We start from the raw sequence: 19801 nt of genomic DNA, 5'->3' as shown, positions 1-19801 counted from the left end.
GTTCAAAGGGTATGGTAAAATCTGGAATTTGTAACAGAGGGGCTTGAGAGTGTTTAGGTTTTAAGGTATCAAAAGCGGTGTGTTGAGAAGCAGCCCAGTGAAATTTAATGCCTTTTCTTTTAAGGAGATTTGAAGGTTCCAAAATTTGCAAGAGATTAGGAATGTATTTGGCATAAAAGCCAACCATACCTAAAAAGGAGCGCAACTGTTTCAAATTTTGAAGAGGGGGAATTTTGTGAATGGCGGAGACTCAGTCAGGATCAACAGCGACACCCTGTGAACTTAAAATATGGCCAAGAAATTTGATTGATTTTTTTTTTGCTATTTGCTTTACGTCGCACCGACACAGATAGGTCTTATAGCGACGATGGGATAGAAAAGACCCAGGAATTGGAAGGAAGTGGCCGTGGCCTTAATTAAGGTACAGCCCTGGCATTTGCCTGGTGTGAAAATGGGAAACCATGGAAAACCATCTTCAGGGCTCCCGACAGTGGGGTTCGAACCCACTATCTCCCAATTACTGGATACTGGCTGCACTTAAGCGACTGCAGCTATCGAGCTCGGTTTGGTTGACGTTTGAGCTACAAGAACCTTGGAAGGGTTGACAGTCAAACCAACTGAACGAAGACATGTAAGAACTTCATGGACATGGATGAAATTCAAATCAGGAGAATAAATAAGGATATTATCAATAAAAGGAAATAAATATTTGTACTTAATATCGGAAAATAAAGAATGAACAAAACGTTGCATGATATGTGAGCCAAGGTTTAGACCAAAGGGAACTTTTTAAAACTGATATAAACCATTTGTATAATAAACGCAGTGTTGCGAGAGCTGATGTCATTAAGAGGAATCTGATTGTAAGCTGAGTTAAGATCAAAAATAGTAAAAAAAATGGATATTAGAAAATTGTTGAAAAGCAGATTGTAATTTGGGCATGGGATTGGCATCATACAATATATGGGAGTTCAATTTTCTATAGTCAACAATGAATCTAAAAGATCCATCAGGTTTATTCATAATAAAGGCAGGGGAGGCATAATTCGAAGATGAGGGAACGATATTATCATCACAAAGCATATTATCGATTAACTGGTTAAGAATTTTCATCCTGGGAGGACTTAGGAAATATGGGAAGGAACGAACTGGAGTAGTGTCAGTCAGATCGATATGAGCAGTGAAGTTCTTAACAGTACCTAAGTTGGGGGTGATAACATTAGAAAATTCATTGAGCAGAGACTGTACCTGATCAGAATAGAGGGAATTAATCATGAGAGAAGTAGACTGATGGGAAGAAGGATAATCAGAGATGTTTATCAATGGAATGGATTTAGATGAAATGTGAAAAGAAACCTTGGAATTGACTGGACAAAGAGTGAGACCAATGTGAGAAAAAAAATCAAAACCTAAAATGAGAGGAGACGATAAGTGTTCACCCACAAGAAAGGTAAAGGGCCAGGAAAAAATGTTGCACTTTAATATTTAAAGAAACAGTTCCAAGAACATGAAGGGGTTGATTAGATGCAGAAATACATTGCTGGAAAGATGGAACTTGCTGCAAATGGGAAAAGTTGGTTTTTAACGATTCAAAAATTGTAAACTAAAGGGATACAGCAGCACCCAAATCTAAAAGAACAATCGAGGGCAAATTATTCACAGTTACCAAAACATGAGAAGTGGGAGGAACAAACAAAGCATTATTTATACTAGAAAGAAATTGAGGAGCAATTTGAACAGAAGAAAAGGTAGATGAAGGCAGGTCTTCCCCAATGAGACGCATGTGGAAGGCGTTTTCCAGAATGGGGTGTAGTGCAATACTTAGAAGTGTGTCCTTGTGCTTTCAAGCGAAAATACTTGATAGATGAGCGAACCACAGATTGGGGAGAGGAAACAGAAAGTGACGGTAGCGAGGTAGGTGGGGGGGAAGGTGTGTTACCAGATGATGGAACAGATGAAAAATAAAAGAGGTCTGCTAAAGAATTAATGGCATGGGAGTGAGCCAAGTCATATAATTGAATCATGGTAGTAGGGGGGTTAAGTACTTCAAAAAGCTGACGAAAAGAAGGGACAGCTTAGAATTGGACAATTGAAAGTAGTTCAGAGGTATTGTGAGCAATATTTAATACGTCACTATAGGTGGTAATAGAGTCAAGGTAGTCATGTGCAGGTTCGGTAGGTAGTTGGTGGCGACGGACAAACTCAGTACTTAGTTTATAACGAATCTCATATGGCAAGAAATAATTATGTATTGCAGTCCATAAATGAAACCAAGAAGAGAAGTTAGACATATTATCAAGCCAAAATTTTGAAATGAAACCCGTAGTTTTAGCAGACAAGGGACGGATTCGTTGCGGAAAAGAAGCTAGTGTAATATTTAAAAGTTTTCGAACAGAAAAAAGCCAAATGGTCAAGCTGCCAGGATCAGTAGCTTGTAATTGAGGCACCTGAAGCAAGGATTGTTTAACTATTTGAATATTAAGTGCACTGTCAACAGAGGTAAGGTGAGGGGAAGAAGAAAAATGGCATAGTGGAGACGGAGACATTGCGCGTTAACAAAAGGCTGGCGGAGATCAGATCAGATGAAGGAGAATGCATTGATGAACTAGAAGAAGAAGAAGAGAAAGAAATCAAGTCCCCAACAGGAGGGTTGGGCAAGGACAAATTATATGAGGGAAGTGGTGAAGAATTGGAACTTTCACCCACTGGAAAGTTATCTGAAAAACATGCCATATCTACAAGTGAGAAAACAAGGCATGTAATTAGTAAAAAAGATTGTTACTATATGTGGCGTGTTGGTATATATATGGGGTGTGATAAGACTTATAGGTATGACCAAAGCGATATATAATCCCAACACAGATAATAATAATAATGGGATCATTCCATGGCTCAAAGGTTACGAAACGGTATATATTTCAAGCAACTCAGTACTTAGAGCAAACAGGTATCATTTTACTGGAGGGAAGTTGTCAGACCGCGGAAAGGCATATGTCGGATTACCAAAACCCATAATCTCGTTAGATAACAGCGACACGAAAACTAATGTATTAGAAATGACTTTTTTCAATCAGCAGAATCAGTGGAGCTTTGCCAGACCGACCAAGAGGGTTGTCCGTGGCAAGTCCAATATTAAAAATTTAAAAAAAAGAGGGGAAAAGTGGAAACATCAGACAAGATTTAAAGGAAAGTGAATCAATGTTGAATAGGTTATATTTATACCATAAATAATTAGAACACGCGGTGTACAACAAACAAGATTTTTTTTTTAAATGCAACGACAACAATTTCAGAGCAGGCACAGCCTTTTTACAATTGAATGAGATCAGGATAGATCTTGACTAGAAATTTTACAAGCGGCACCAAGGAGTCTCTCCAAAACCTAAGACCCGTGATTAATACACAACCACAATTTATTTTTTGTGTACCACAAGGCTTGAGAAAGAAGGAGTGATAATACAATTTCACAATACTGATTAAAGGCCACACTTACAGTTATGTATCAAACCCAACCAGAGATAACAAAATGGAGAATTAGAGAATGTTAGAAAATAGAAAATAGGAATTAAAACCGTGGAAAGAAAAAAGAAGGAGACAGAGGAGGGAGGGAAAAGGGGGGATTTTCAGGCTGCTTAAACCCAATCAGTTAACAGTGAGTGTGGCCACTGCGCTACCAAGCAAGAGTTCATGACGTGACAACACTCCTAACATTTGTCCATATGTAGTCCACTATGTGAAGGTGAAGATAAATAAAGATATCCATCTGGAGGATTTAGTTAGATTGGGATTGAATAATCAATCTTTCATTCTTCAAGTCTTGATAGAAGACACCAAACATGAAGAAATTAAAATGTTTGCTCATCCAGTCTGTACGATGATTTTCAAAGTAACATTTTCAAAATTAAAATAACGCAATGGACCAGCCGCTTGCAAAATAAACTGCTCTCTCCACTCCAAAATAATCACACTCGATGTCTGGCCTGCGAAGAGAGGCAGGAGCATGCTTATATAGGTGGTAGAAAGGCGAGTCCAGAAGTTACTGTTACGTAGAATATGTAAGCGTGACGTAACAGCGGAGAAGCCGGAGTGGAGTGGAGCAGCACAGTCAGTGATCAGCTGAGTGAGCATGTAGACCATGAGAATATAGCAGCAGTAGAACGCGGAGGTTGGCAGACGATAAGAAGAATAAAAAGTCTTGATGTAGTAGAGAGGCCGTAACAATGTGAAGAATTACAGTGACAAAGGATAGAATGAGGGTAGAGTGATCTCTTTTGCACTTTGCTGGTGGTACAAATTTTATACTTTAGCTTTCTAGAATTATTCAAAGTGTTGACGTATTTATTCATCTGTATTTCAGGTCAGTTGCACGTGGCTGGTAAATCAATTGTAGAATTGAAGGAACTTCTGAGATACCAAAAGAAAGACCGGGGTAGTGTAACTCGAATTGCCAACCGCCTGGGACAGCAAAATCTCATCACTCCTGAGTGGCTCATCCTCACTGCGAAGGATATGCTTCCTAAGCCAGAACGAGTTTCATTCCCCAAACCTCCAAAAGCCCCAGGTAAGGTGAGGGATTAATGGTTTACTACAGTGCGGTGTTATTAATGGTTTAATATGTTTTAAAACAGGTACAGTATTTTGTTCTTGTGAAGTGTTTCTATCCTTCAGGTGACAAGTAGATTTAACCATTGGTAGATGATATTTACAAATTTTGAAGGAAAATATTGTCTTTAAAATGAAATAGTGACATCATTATTAGCTGTTAAATGCAATTATTTGTTGTTGTGAAATCTTTGTACAAAAATAATCATAAAATAATTTGTTCTTCATGTTAATTACATTAATGTAATGTAAAATTTCATTGAACTCTGTATCCTGTATGACTATTCTCCATGAATAACTTATCTTGTTTCTGTTGATATTTTCATCATTTCACATTTCTGTAAAGAAAGTAAAAGAATGGCTGTGGGAGGCAGGTATAGAGACCGTGAGAGTGAGCGGACATTAAGGAAAATGAAGGAAGATATAGCGAATGTGAGGGAGATAATTTATTAGCCTTTCAACAGTGGACAGGAATGAAGATAAGTGTTCCTCAATCAGTGTAGGCGAGGAGGAGGAGAAGAACTTGTAGAAGACAAGTGAGCTAATGTTTTGATGATGCTTGTTGTTTTAAGGGGCCTAACATCGAAGGTCATTGGCCCAGCTAATATTTTAAGGGGAAGGAAAATAAGTTTACAGGGTTCTCATCAGGAAGTGAGTTCATGAGAGATATCTGTACAGAATCGGTATGAGTCATTGCAGATAGAACAGCAGAGGGAAGATGGCAAACAGGGAAGTGTTACAGAGAAACAGAGAGGCAAGGGGAAAGGGAGCAGTAGGAAAGGGGAACATACTGTAGAGTAGAGGATAGGAAGAGGAACTAGAACATGGTCTTGAGGGGGTGCGGAGGGAGAAGAGTAGGTTCCACAGTCGTCAGAAAATTTAGGGGAGGCCAGAAGATGAGGGGATATGATGAGGTGGTTGGGTGTGGCTCTGGTCACGGGAGAGGCAGTTGTCAGGCGCAACTGGGAAAGAGTGTGGAGAAAAGGGTACCAGGGTAGAGTGTTATCCAGGATGAGGTTAAGGCAGATATTGAGAAAAATAGAAGGGAAGGAAGAGGGTAAGGGTAGGTGGTAATTTTCCATTTTGGCAAGCAGGAATAGGTACTAACATAGTTAGGGATGTATGGGATCTGGTTATGACAATGCGGGAGAAGTTTAAGGTAGTGGATATTGTTATGAGTGGCACACTGTGTAGGAGGAATAACGACTGGAAAGTAATCTATCGGGGATGTAAATGAGACTATGGACTGGGTACATAAGAAATTGGAGATTTGTAGATCCTAACGGGTGGATCAGAGATACAAATCTATGGTCAGATAGCCTTCACTTTAACCGCAACGGTATCTAAAAGTTATGGGGGTTTGTTTGAAAAGAGTTATAGGGAGGTACATTCAGGAAGACAGGGTGGAGTAGGAAGCGACGGATGAGATTATAGGGAGCTAAAAGTCAAGCAAGGATGATGTAAAGTTGTTAGTGTTAAACTGTAGAAGCATTGTAAAGAAAGAAATAGAATTAAGTAAGTTAATAGATATATATTTCTAGATAATGTAATAGGAGATATGTCATGGCTAAGTAGTGATTGTTTGGAGTGTTTATCATGGTGACAGGATAGGAGCAATAGGAAGGGGAGTATTCATATAGTTTAAAAAAAGAATTTTTGAAATTCAAAAAAGCAAAGGATGAGAAACATAGACCTAGACAAAGTCATGAGATGGACAGCAGACTATGATATGATGGTAAACAGAATGATATGTCAGGTTGTAAGTTTCACCAAGAATAAAGGTGATCTCCATTTCAATTACTGTGTTGATGGGGGTGAAATTACATAACGGGATCACTGTAGAGACCTAGGTATTAATATGAAGAAAGATCTTCATTGGGGTAATCACATTAATGAGGTTGTAAATAAAGATTACAGATCTATGAAAACTGGAAAAGATTCAAAGAAAAGCAACACTTTTTTTCTTTCTTTCTTCTTTCCCCAGGTGATTTCCTACCAAAGAACAGTGTTACAAAAATGTTGTAAACTTTGTGCTGGAAGGACTTGTGGGGGTAAACAGATATGCTGCTTTACTAAGTCGTATGTTCCAAGCTGTCAGTGTAGACATGGCATGGAATGACATTCGTATACGTATAAGCTTGTATGCAGATTTTAAAAGAGATGAAAATTAAGTTGGAATTCAAGAGGACAAATTGGGGCAATTATGCTTTTATAGGAAGTGGACTTAGCGATTGGAGTAATTTATCAATAAATTTCAGTCTTCTTTGAAATCATTTAAGAAAAGTTTAGGTTAAAAATTTGCCTCCATGGCTCAGGCGGCAGCGTGCCGGCCACTCACCGCTGGGTTCCGTGGTTCAAATCCCGGTCACTCCATGTGAGATTAGTGCTGGACAAAGAAGAGGCAGAACAGGTTTTTCTCCGGGTACTCTGGTTTTCCCTGTCATATTTCATTCCAGCAACACTCTCCAATATCATGTCATTTCATCTGTCATTCACTAATCATTGCCCCAGAGGAGTGCGACAGGCTTCGGCAGCCGGCACAATTCCTATCCTTGCCACTAGATGTGGGCATCATTCGTTCCATTCCTGACCTGGTCGAGTGACTGGAAACAGGCTGTTGATTTTCATTTTCATTTTAGGTAAACAATTGATAGGGAATGTGTCACATGGGCAACAGCCCTAAATGCAGACGAATAATAAATGTCTTAGCTGATGAGACCTTACTCTCTTTTTCATCAATTAATTTCTTGAGAAATACGAACATTTCAAAATTGTTTTATCAACACTGTTTCTCCACAAAATTCAGACAGTTACCATTAAGCTTGTTGTAATTATGTTGATATGAACCTGCAGAGATATTTGAATTGTTAATCAAAAAGGACACAAGAGACGTGACTAAAAAATGTTGGTGTGAAACAAGATGACAGACAAGTAGTTAGGTAGAAAGATCTCCAGATAGAGCAGCTGTTTACTGTTGCATTGTGATGCACATTCAGTCATGCTTCCTCTAAACCATCCATCCACCTCTCATCATTTTCACTCCCTTTCCCACGTATTTTTATTACCCTTCTTTCCACTGTGAAATGTAGTTCCATTAGTCTTCATTTCCAGTACATCATAATTTGCATTTTTTTATTTTCAAGTGATTATCATGTTATATAATGATCTGAATGCTCTGATGTTGCATATGTATCCATGTATAAAATCTTCTTTATGTCTGTACTTCTTGACTATTAAGCTGACACTTGGTTTTTATACTGGTCAGGATAAATCATAGCCTATATCAGGTTCAGTTTAATTTTTGTTTGCTTGGTTGCTTGATCTGATCTGTAGTGAACTAAGTACAGTAAAACCTTGTTAATTCGAAGTCGTTGGGACTCAGAAATCGAACACTTATCGTCTCCTCTCATTTTAGGTTTTGATTTTTTTTCTCACATTGGTCTCACTCTTTGTCCAGTCAATTCCAAGGTTTCTTTTCACATTTCATCTAAATCCATTCCATTGATAAACATCTCTGATTATCCTTCTTCCCATCAGTCTACTTCTCTCATGATTAATTCCCTCTATTCTGATCAGGTACAGTCTCTGCTCAATGAATTTTCTAATGTTATCACCCCCAACTTAGGTACTGTTAAGAACTTCACTGCTCATATCGATCTGACTGACACTACTCCAGTTCGTTCCTTCCCATATTTCCTAAGTCCTCCCAGGATGAAAATTCTTAACCAGTTAATCGATAATATGCTTTGTGATGATAATATCGTTCCCTCATCTTCGAATTATGCCTCCCCTGCCTTTATTATGAATAAACCTGATGGATCTTTTAGATTCATTGTTGACTATAGAAAATTGAACTCCCATATATTGTATGATGCCAATCCCATGCCCAAATTACAATCTGCTTTTCAACAATTTTCTAATATCCATTTTTTTTACTATTTTTGATCTTAACTCAGCTTACAATCAGATTCCTCTTAATGACATCAGCTCTCGCAACACTGCGTTTATTATACAAATGGTTTATATCAGTTTTAAAAAGTTCCCTTTGGTCTAAACCTTGGCTCACATATCATGCAACGTTTTGTTCATTCTTTATTTTCCGATATTAAGTACAAATATTTATTTCCTTTTATTGATAATATCCTTATTTATTCTCCTGATTTGAATTTCATCCATGTCCATGAAGTTCTTACATGTCTTCGTTCAGTTGGTTTGACTGTCAACCCTTCCAAGGTTCTTGTAGCTCAAACGTCAACCAAACCGAGCTCGATAGCTGCAGTCGCTTAAGTGCAGCCAGTATCCAGTAATTGGGAGATAGTGGGTTCGAACCCCACTGTCGGGAGCCCTGAAGATGGTTTTCCATGGTTTCCCATTTTCACACCAGGCAAATGCCAGGGCTGTACCTTAATTAAGGCCACGGCCACTTCCTTCCAATTCCTGGGTCTTTTCTATCCCATCGTCGCTATAAGACCTATCTGTGTCGGTGCGACGTAAAGCAAATAGCAAAAAAAAAATCAATCAAATTTCTTGGCCATATTTTAAGTTCACAGGGTGTCGCTGTTGATCCTGACTGAGTCTCCGCCATTCACAAAATTCCCCCTCTTCAAAATTTGAAACAGTTGCGCTCCTTTTTAGGTATGGTTGGCTTTTATGCCAAATACATTCCTAATCTCTTGCAAATTTTGGAACCTTCAAATCTCCTTAAAAGAAAAGGCATTAAATTTCACTGGGCTGCTTCTCAACACACCGCTTTTGATACCTTAAAACCTAAACACTCTCAAGCCCCTCTGTTACAAATTCCAGATTTTACCATACCCTTTGAACTTTAACTGATGCCTATGACGTTGCTCTTAGTGCTGTATTACAACAAACTTGTAATGGACAAACATTACCCATTGCCTATTTTAGCCGTCTTCTATCTCCTGTCGAACGAAAATATTCTGTATACGAAAGAGAAGCTCTGGCTCTTCTTCTGGCTATTGAACATTTTGCTGATTAACTTGACCATCAAGAATTTGTAGTAAATACTGACAATCAAGCTTTATCCTGGTTGCTTCATAATGCTCCTAAAATAGGTCGTACTGGTCGTTAGTTTCTTCGTTTATCTCGCCTTAAATTTTCTCTCAAGTTTATATCCGGTTTTCACAATTCGGTTACTGATGCTTTATCCCTCCTCTTTGAAGACAATCAACCGCATGAACCTGAAACTGATCATCTGCGTATTAATTCCATTACTTCTATTTCTTCCCGTATCAACTTTCCTCTTTCCTTTCGGTCTTGTGTAGAACACCAGAAACAGAATCCCTATTGCCAACAGCTTATTCATGACCTTTCTCTTCCAAATTATTCTGGTACTTTTTGTTTGCAGAATCATCTTCTCATCTCTAAACCTACTCCACCTGCTACTCCTTGCCTCGTTCTCCCTTCAAATTTGCGTTATATGATCTTTCAGTATTTTCATGGTTCCCGTGTTGGGGGCCATTTCGCTATGGCTAAAACTTATGCTCATCTTGCTTCTCAATTTTTTTGGCCACAAATGAGAAAAGATAGCACTGGGTAGCACTGACACGGATTCAGAATTATTTGATAAGATAATCAGGTATGTAGGAAACGACATGGAAAGAAATGTGATTGTAGCGGGCGATCTGAATTTACCAGATGTCAATTGGGAAGGAAATGCGAATGCCAGGAAGCATGAAGAACAAATGGCAAATAAGTTAATATGGGAAGGACAGCTTATTCAGAAAGTGATGGAACCAACCAGAGGGAAAAATATCCTGGATGTGGTGCAGATAAAACCAGATGAGCTTTACAGTGAAACTGAAGTAATAGATGGTATTAGTGATCATGAAGCTGTTTTTGTCGTAGTTAAAAATAAATGTGATAGAAAGGAAGGTCTTAAAAGTAGGACAATTAGGCAGTACCGTATGGCTGATAAAGCAGGCATGAGGCAGTTTCTAAAAAGTAACTATGATCGGTGGAAAACGGTAAATAACAATGTAAACAGACACTGGGATGGGTTTAAAGAAATTGTTGAGGGATGCGAAAACAGGTTTGTACCTTTAAGGGTGGTAAGGAATGTTAAAGACCCACCTTATTATAATAAGAAAATATAGAGACTAAGAAGGAGGTGCAGACTGGAAAGAAGTAGAGTTAGAAATGGCTGTGGAAATGAGGAGAAATTGAAGGAACATACATACATACATTATCATTATAGACTGTTATGCCTTTCAGCGTTCAGTCTGCAAGCCTCTGAGAATTTACTAAACGTCGCCACAATCCTCGATTTGCAACTAGTGTTGTGGCCTCATTTAGTTCTATACCTCTTATCTTTAAATCGTTAGAAACCGAGTCTAACCATCGTCGTCTTGGTCTCCCTCTACTTCTCTTACCCTCCATAAGAGAGACCATTATTCTCCTAGGTAACCTGTCCTCCTCCATTCGCCTCACACGACCCCACCACCGAAGCCGGTTTATGCGTACAGCTTCATCCATCGAGTTCATTCCTAAATTAGCCTTTATCTCCTCATTCCGAGTACCATCCTGCCATTGTTCCCACCTGTTTGTACGAACAATCATTCTTGCTACTTTCATGTCTGTTACTTCTAACTTATGAATAAGATATCCTGAGTCCACCCAGCTTTCGCTCCCGTGAAGCAAAGTTGCTCTGAAAACAGACCGATGTAAAGATAGTTTCGTCTGGGAGCTAACTTCCTTCTTACAGAATACTGCTTATCGCAACTGCAAGCTCACTGCATTAGCGTTACTACACCTTGATTCGATCTCACTAACTATATTACCATCCTGGGAGAACACACAACCTAAATAATTGAAATTATCGACCTGTTCTAGCTTTGTATCACCAATCTGACATTCAATTCTGTTGAATTTCTTACCTACTGACATCAATTTAGTCTTCGAGAGGCTAATTTTCATACCATACTCATTGCACCTATTTTCAAATTCCAAGATATTAGACTGCAGGCTTTCGGCACAGTCTGCCATTAAGACCAAGTCGTCAGCATAGGCCAAACTGCTTACTACATTTCCACCTAACTGAATCCCTCCCTGCCATTTTATACCTTTCAGCAGGTGATCCATGTAAACTACGAACAGCAAAGGTGAAAGATTGCAGCCTTGTCTAACCCCTGTAAGTACCCTGAACCAAGAACTCATTCTACCATCAATTCTCACTGAAGCCCAATTGTCAACATAAATGCCTTTGATTGATTTTAATAATCTACCTTTAATTCCATAGTCCCCCAGTATGGCGAACATCTTTTCCCTCGGTACCCTGTCATATGCTTTCTCCAGATCTATGAAACATAAACACAACTGCCTATTCCTCTCGTAGCATTTTTCAATTACCTGGCGCATACTGAAAATCTGATCCTGACAGCCTCTCTGTGGTCTGAAACCACACTGGTTTTCATCCAACTTCCTCTCAACGACTGATCGCACCCTCCCTTCCAAGATGCCAGTGAATACTTTGCCTGGTATACTAATCAATGAGATACCTCGATAGTTGTTGCAATCCTTCCTGTTTCCTTGCTTATAGATAGGTGCAATTACTGCTTTTGTCCAATCTGAAGGTACCTTACCAACACTTCACGCTAATTTTACTACTCTATGAAGCCATTTCATCCCTGCCTTCCCACTATACTTCACCATTTCAGGTCTAATTTCATCTATTCCTGCTGCCTTATGACAATGGAGTTTATTTACTATCCTTTCCACTTCCTCAAGCATAATTCCACCAACATCATTTTCCTCCTCCCCATGAGCTCGGCTGTTTGCAACACCACCAGGATGATTTCCTTTTACATTGAGAAGATGTTCAAAATAATCCCTCCACCTCTCCAGTGATTACCTGGGATCTATTATGAGTTCACCTGAATTACTGAAAACACTGTTCATTTCCTTTTTACCTCCCTTCCTAAGATTCTTTATTACTGTCCAGAAAGGTTTTCCTGCTGCTTGACCTAGCCTTTCCAGGTTATTACCAAAATCTTCCCATGACTGCTTTTTGGATTCAACAACTATTTGTTTCGCTCTGTTTCTTTCATCTACGTACAAAGCCCTGTCTGCCTCAGCCCTTGTTTGGAGCCATTTCTGATAAGCCTTCTTTTTACATTTCCAAGCTGCTCTCACTTCATCATTCCACCAAGATGTTCGCCTTTTCCCATCTTTACACGCAGTTGTTCCTAGGCATTCCCTTGCTGTTTCTACTACAGCATCCCTGTATGCCACCCATTCACTTTCTATATCCTGAACCTGCTTACTGTATACTGTTCGAAACTTCTCACTAATCGTATCCATGTACTTCTGTCTAATTTCCTCATCCTGGAGATTTTCTGCCCTTATTTGTTTGCAGACAGATTTCACTTTCTCTATCCTAGGCCTAGAGATACTCAGTTTGTTACAGATCAGATAGTGGTCTGTATCATCGAAAAATCCCTGGAAGACCCGTACATTCCTAACAGATTTCCTGAATTTGAATTTGGTTAAGATATAGTCTATTATCGATCTGATACCCCTACCCTCCCATGTGTAGTGGTGAATAGCCTAATGCTTGAAGAATGTATTTGTAACTGCTAAACGCATACTAGCACAGAAGTCCAGCAAACGCTTCCCATTCCCATTAGCCTCCATATCTTCCCCACATTTACCAATCACCCTTTCGTATCCTTCAGTTCTATTCCCAACTCTCGCATTGAAATCGCCCATTAGCACTATTCTATCCTTGCTGTTGACCCTGACTACATTGTCACTCATTGCTTCATAAAACTTGTCAACTTCATCCTCATCTGCACCCTCACATGATGAAAACACTGAGACAATTCTCGTCCTAATTCCTCCAACTGCCATATCTACCCACATCATTCACTCATTTACGTGCTTAACAGAAACAATGTTGCGTGCATTAGTATTCCTGATAAACAGCCCTATCCCACACCTCCTATCTCTTCCTCGTTATCTCCCCTTCCCTGAATATCACTTACTCCTAGCACATCCAGATGCATCCTCTTTTGCTGAATCAGCCAGTTCTACTTTCTTTCTTCCATAAGCCCTGTTAATATTGATAGCTCCCCATCGAATTCCATTTCTTTCACCAAGTTGTTTCCAAGGAGTCCCTCGCCTGTCAAATGGGAGTGGGACTCCCTTACTCCCATAGGTCTAAGGATTTCTTATAATGTTCTGAGCTCAATAAATTTGTGAAGCAGGATGCTACCCTACTTACACATAGTCCAAGTGAGGATCTTTCCTCTAATGGGTTAGGGACCATCGGTGGATTGAATAGTCCTAGCTGCCTGAGCACAAGGAGGGCCATGACTCAGAATATGTCTGAGACGCCTACTCTCATTCTGTAGCAACTGTTATCCTGACTCTCAGGACCACTTACCAGGCCACTCATCCATTGCCTATGCTTCATGAACTAGGACGTGACTACAGTAACCCACACCATGAACCATAAAGTTATTATTTATCTCTAAAAGTAATATATTACAAGGTACTCTTCAATTAATTTCCACATGTTATTTCTTCAAAATTCATTATCATGTATTTTCTCTCTAATACACATAAATTCAAATAATACGGTATATAACCAAGTAGCATTTCTCCTCCTCTCTACACTGAACAGAGTTATTGCCTACTGCCTTCCCCCTCATCCCCTACATAGCAACTATGTCTGGAGTATGGGAAGTGGCTTCGGTCCAAACATAATCACATGCTGTAACAGATGGGTAGCATCCTAAGATAAGAACAGAAAATTTTCTCATAGTTACCAAAGTGCAATGTTACCATACATCCTCTTTTCCCCATACATGTCCTCTTGTTTTGTCTGTTCAGAAACTGAATGGCCAGGTTTTCGTGAAAGGGTGGAATTATCCGGCTTTCCATGCAATTCTAATATAATTAATTAATAGCTGTACGAGTGTAGACAAGCTATTAAATCAGTTTTGTATTAATCATCTCTGCTTGAGAAATCTTAACATTATAGAACTGGAAATATGTGTTTATCATGCTTTTTTCGATCGGTAATGAGTCAATGTCAGTCGAGTATATCATCAGGCACCCTTTGTAAATTCTGGCTAGCCATGGCTGACTTAATTGACGCTGAGTAGGAGCACATGAAACGTTGCATATCAAGTCGGCCAAGGCTAGTATATTGTAAATTTGTATCCATTTGTTGTTGCTGGGAATTGTTGTAAACTATGGTTTGAGACCTGTAGTCTTGTTACATTTTCATAGCTTGTACTGAAGTGTATTTGTAAACATGCCTAAACGCAAATGCAAATTTACAGGAAAACTGAAGAAAATATTTGGATACTTTGGAAATGGACGGAATGAATATGTAGCGGAGTTCACTGTTTGTAATGCAGGTACATTTGTTTTGGTTGTAAACAAAGGTTTGCAGGATTTGGAAGCTCGTATTCAGATGACAAAACTCACAAATTGTGTTAGAGGTGAAAAAAATGTTATCAACAATAACGTGTTTCTTCAAACAAATAGAAGCCAGTGATGATGTTCGTGCTGCAGAAGGAAAGCTGGCGTTCCATTGTGTAAACCATCATAATAGATACAAGTCAATAGATTGTACTACTGCTCTTATGAAGAAAATATTCCCAAATTCAAAAGTTGCAAAGAAAAATCTCAAGTGCCCGCATGAAGTGAGATACAATTGTAAATTCAGTGTTGTCTCCTTATGCAGTGCAAAGAGTGTTGAACAATAAAAAGCATAAAGAATATTGTTTTGTGTGGCTACTGATGCTAGCAATCACTTTGCGGTAAAGTCACATCCCATCCTGATTCAGTACTTAGATTGAAAAAATGGGGGAATACAGTCTAAACTCTTTGACTTCTAAATCAGATCAAATGAGACTGCGCAAACTATTTCAGATTATATGAAAACATCACTCAAACAGTTTTATCTTAAAGAAAATACTATCGCCTTTTCCAGTAATAACTGTAATATGACCCCCTGTGGGTGGGGGACGCAGACAAAGAATGCACTCACGGTATCCCCTGCCTGTCGTAAGAGGTGACTAAAAGCGGCGACCAAGGGATGATTGAATTAGAACCATAAAACTACTTGTGATTAGTACCACCACGCGGGGAACACCATGGGTCACTTTTACTTGCACGTAGTACCACTATGTTAGGTATCAAATAGTTTTGTGATTAGTAGCAAAAGAGAACGGTGCCAGCTTTTACAGTACCTGTGATTAGTACCACTATATGAGCAACACCATGGGATGAGCAATACCATGGTTCTGGCTTGCCTATGATTAGTACCCAGTATGGGGAACACTACAGGATAGCACGAGTCCCTGTGGTTAGTACACTTACATGATGAACACCATGGGTTTGCATTGCCTGTAAACGGTGCTGCAATGTGCGAAACACCATAGGTCTGTGTTACAAGTGCGAATTTCATTACCTGTGAGTAGTACCATACTGTGTGGAATACCGCAAGTGTACACTACTTTTGATTAGTACCGCACAATGACAAATACCATGGTTCTACTTTCCTAGCGATAAGTACCATTATGAGAGGCCGATAACTTGGATTTTGGACCCCTTTAGACTAAAAGCATCATCGATTCAGTATTATGCTATAGACGCAGTCCCTTGGTCAGTAATACTATTAACTTACTTCACGTCAGTTTCTGTGAATGCGGGACATTGCCTGTCGGATCCACTGATCATTTTAAATTCATATCTATCCATTCATTCTTCGTCCTCAAGTTTTGAGTTCTGGTCAGTGGAGGATTTTTGGACTTTTAATTTGTCATTCCATTTCGTCTCATTTTGTACCATTAGGGGCCGATGACCTGGATGTTAGGCCCCTTTAAACAACAAGCATCATCATCAACTCTAATATGATGTTTGGGGGATTAGTTAGATCTTCTCGTAATAACATATATTCAAAGTTGAAAACCTTAACTGAGGATAAATTAATAGGTATTGGATGTCCTGCTATTATGCTAAATAACTGTCTGCAATGTGGTAGGATACCCTTGAATTTGGTATACAATCAATTGTGCTGATAATTTACAACTAATTCAGTACATACACTGTAAGAACTGAGTTGCTTAAAGACTTTTTTTAAAGACTTCTGTCAGTTTGTGGACATTGAATTCAAACAGTTACTTTACCACTGTAAGACAAGATGGTTGTCTATTTCTCCTGCAACCGAGCTTGATAGCTGCAGTCGCTTAAGTGAAGCCAGTATCCAGTAATCAGGAGATAGTCGGTTCGAACCCCACTGTCAGCAGCCCTGAGGATGGTTTTCGGTGGTTTCCCATTTTCACACCAGGTAAATGCTGGTGCTGTCCTTTAATTAAGGCCATGGCTGCTTCCTTCCTATTTCTAGGCCTTTCCTATCTATCATCGCCATGAGACCTATCAGTGTCAGTGCGACATAAAGCAATTTGCAAAAAAAAACTCTCCTGCAGTGGACAGGTTGCTTGAAATATACCCAGCTCTAAGACATTTCTTTTTCTCTCAATCACAGCCACCTAACGTGAATGAAAAATGCTTTTGAAAATAACTTTAGTGAGATGTACTTGTTACTCGTTCAGTCTTTAATTGGAATGTTTCAAGTTGATGTTGATGCATTGCAGAGAGCGGGGATATCTGTGAGAGAGATGCAGTCAATACTTGGAAATGTAAGAATTCAATTGAAAATAGGTTCGAGTCAAAATTTCTTACACTTAAAGTCAAGATGATGATGTCTCAGATGGAGGAAGAAGGTTGTGAAGATGAGAGCAAGAAGTTCATTAAGTAAGCTGAGGAACGTTATACTTCTTGTCTTAGTTACTTAAACATATCGGCTAAGCATTACAGTGAATTAATTCACTGTATTCAGTAATATGAGTTTAAATGGCCCAACAATATGGGACAAATTGGGACTCGCTGTACAGTATGTTATGTCAAAGGCATTATATATTGATGATAATAAGTGCTTTGGTTTCTTTCATAACCAAGCTTGATAGATGCAGTCGCTTAAAAGTGGTCAGTATCCAGTATTCGGGAGATAAAGGGTTCGAACCCCACTGTCGGCAGCCCTGAAGATGGTTTTCCGTGGTTTCCCATTTTCACACGAAGAAAATGCTTACACTAACAATTAAAATAGTACATTCACAATCATAGAGCCTCCGTGGCTCAGACGGCAGCACGTCGGCCTCTCACCGCTGGATACTGTGGTTCAAATCCCGGTCACTCCATGTGAGATTTGTGCTGGACAAAGCGGAGGTGGGACAGGTTTTCCTCCGGGTACTCCGGTCTTCCCTGTCATCTTTCATTCCAGCAACACTCTCCATTCTTATTTCATAGCATCTATCAGTCATTACTAAATCACTTTGGGAGTGGCGACCCCATTGTACTAATAGCCTATATATGATTCATTCATTACATCCCTGACCCTGTCAATGACTGGAAAACAGGTTGTAGGTTTTCATTTTTTTTTACCTCAATTAAGGCCACAGCCACTTCCTTCCCACACCCAGCCCTTTTCCGTCCCATCTCTGTGTCGGTGCAATGTAAAACAAAAAGAAATAATAAGATTTCTGTCTTCTTAAGCAATATATAAAAGAAAATGAAACCCTTAAGTTTGTTCATTTGCTATTGCATGAAAAATGAGCACAGTTTTTTAATGCTGCAAATCATCCTGAGCTCTTAAAGCTAGTGTAGTTTTGCTATTCATTTCTTGCACATAATGCCAATATCAAGAGAGTATTTTCTCTTATGCAAAGTTGGTGGTCGAAAATAAAAAAGAAATGGAATGGTCTCTGATTCTGTTAAGAGCATATTTAACTGTTCAGTATAACTTAAGAAACATGACATGTGAACAGTTTCGTTCACAGTTAAGGAGCTGTCTAAAATTGTTAAAACTATGTCAAAGTATCTAGTGTGATAGCTCTTTTTTTAAATTATGTAATTTGTAAGGTGTATTATTTATTTTCTTCGGAAAATATGGTAACCTTGTCGGACTGACACTTGACCACATCTGCTTGTATCATTTATCTCACTTGTTCATAACATCACTAATTCACAATTATTTTATGCAACATAAATAATATTGTACATATGGTTTAAAGTGATTTGTTAGAATGTGAGGATGATTTTATAGAACAAAACATGTTATTCTTTATTAACATGTGTTTATTACAGGTATGTTATAATGTTCTGTGTGCCATATAATTAGTGTTCCAACAGACTGAAAAACTGTAAAGTTGTATTGTACTTGGATCATAAATCAGTGTGCTGTTAATCCTATATAAATATTCACTACTGAATATGTGCACTGGCAAGGGAAGGATGCATACCAGAGAATCGTTGATCTTACATAAATTTTGCACACACATTAAATGAGCCAAGAATAACATAATAGCCAAAATACTTTCAGAAATTAATTTGTGCAAACTACCGAAAGCTTTAAGGTTCATATGTTTGAATTGGTGCTCCCGGCTTTGCAGTATTGCACCACGTCGACAGTCCGCTACTCCATACCCTGCCTGCAAACATCACTGTCCAACAGCTGATTTGAGGCCACACTGACATACGCTTAAAAAAGAAGGCTGTTCAATATTGGAGATGTGGTAAGTGGAGCCCGCTTTCATTTTTGTCGGTGAAACAAAAGTTCCATCATGTCAGAAGGAAAAAAGGTTATTATATTTCTGGGAAGAGCATGTAAAGAAGAGTAGGACGCGCCATGACAAATTGAGAGAAATAGCATGTACTGTCAGAAAAAACATTGATTTTGTCCATCAAACTAATTAAATAATTCACAGTGTGACAATCTAGAAGTAGGTTATGCAAGTTGTTAATGAAGAACAATGAGCAGGTTTTAAAACATGTCGCATATGGGTACGTAACTTTAAGAAGTGTAATGGTATTTTGTGTTGCTGAAAATACAAAAAAAACCGGACCAACAAAGAAGTAGAAACCATGGCAGCAGCAGAAATATTCGTAGAAGAAGTTAAATCTGTTACAGAGTCCTACGGGCCCGAAAACGTGTGTAACAGTGATCAGAGTGGGTTCAGCCTGGAGATGTGTACTAGAAGGACATTGACTTTAAAAGGGGAAAAATCGGTTAACGCCGCATTGCAATCTGTGGTGTCCACCATCCACAGTTACACCATAATGCCGAGATTACCACAAGTGGCAAACTTATGCATCACTTTAAGAGAGT

General features: G+C 39.0%; 1 protein-coding gene across 8 annotated transcripts in view; it reads left to right on the top strand.

The window, feature by feature from the left end:
• The window catches only part of LOC136863928 (metastasis-associated protein MTA3), a 901938-nt gene that overhangs the window by 760183 nt on the left and 121954 nt on the right, over positions 1 to 19801 (top strand). For all 8 annotated transcript variants that reach the window (XM_067140366.2, XM_067140364.2, XM_067140363.2 and 5 more), the window contains one exon: positions 4358 to 4561. In XM_067140366.2, the coding sequence (XP_066996467.2) occupies positions 4358 to 4561 (204 nt within the window). The remainder of the gene's footprint in view (positions 1 to 4357; positions 4562 to 19801) is intronic.

Source organism: Anabrus simplex, chromosome 2 (genome assembly GCF_040414725.1).
Source record: "Anabrus simplex isolate iqAnaSimp1 chromosome 2, ASM4041472v1, whole genome shotgun sequence".
Taxonomy (NCBI): Eukaryota; Metazoa; Arthropoda; class Insecta; order Orthoptera; family Tettigoniidae; genus Anabrus; species Anabrus simplex.
Note: the sequence above shows the minus strand (reverse complement) of the source record. Positions and strands in the feature narration are given on the sequence as shown.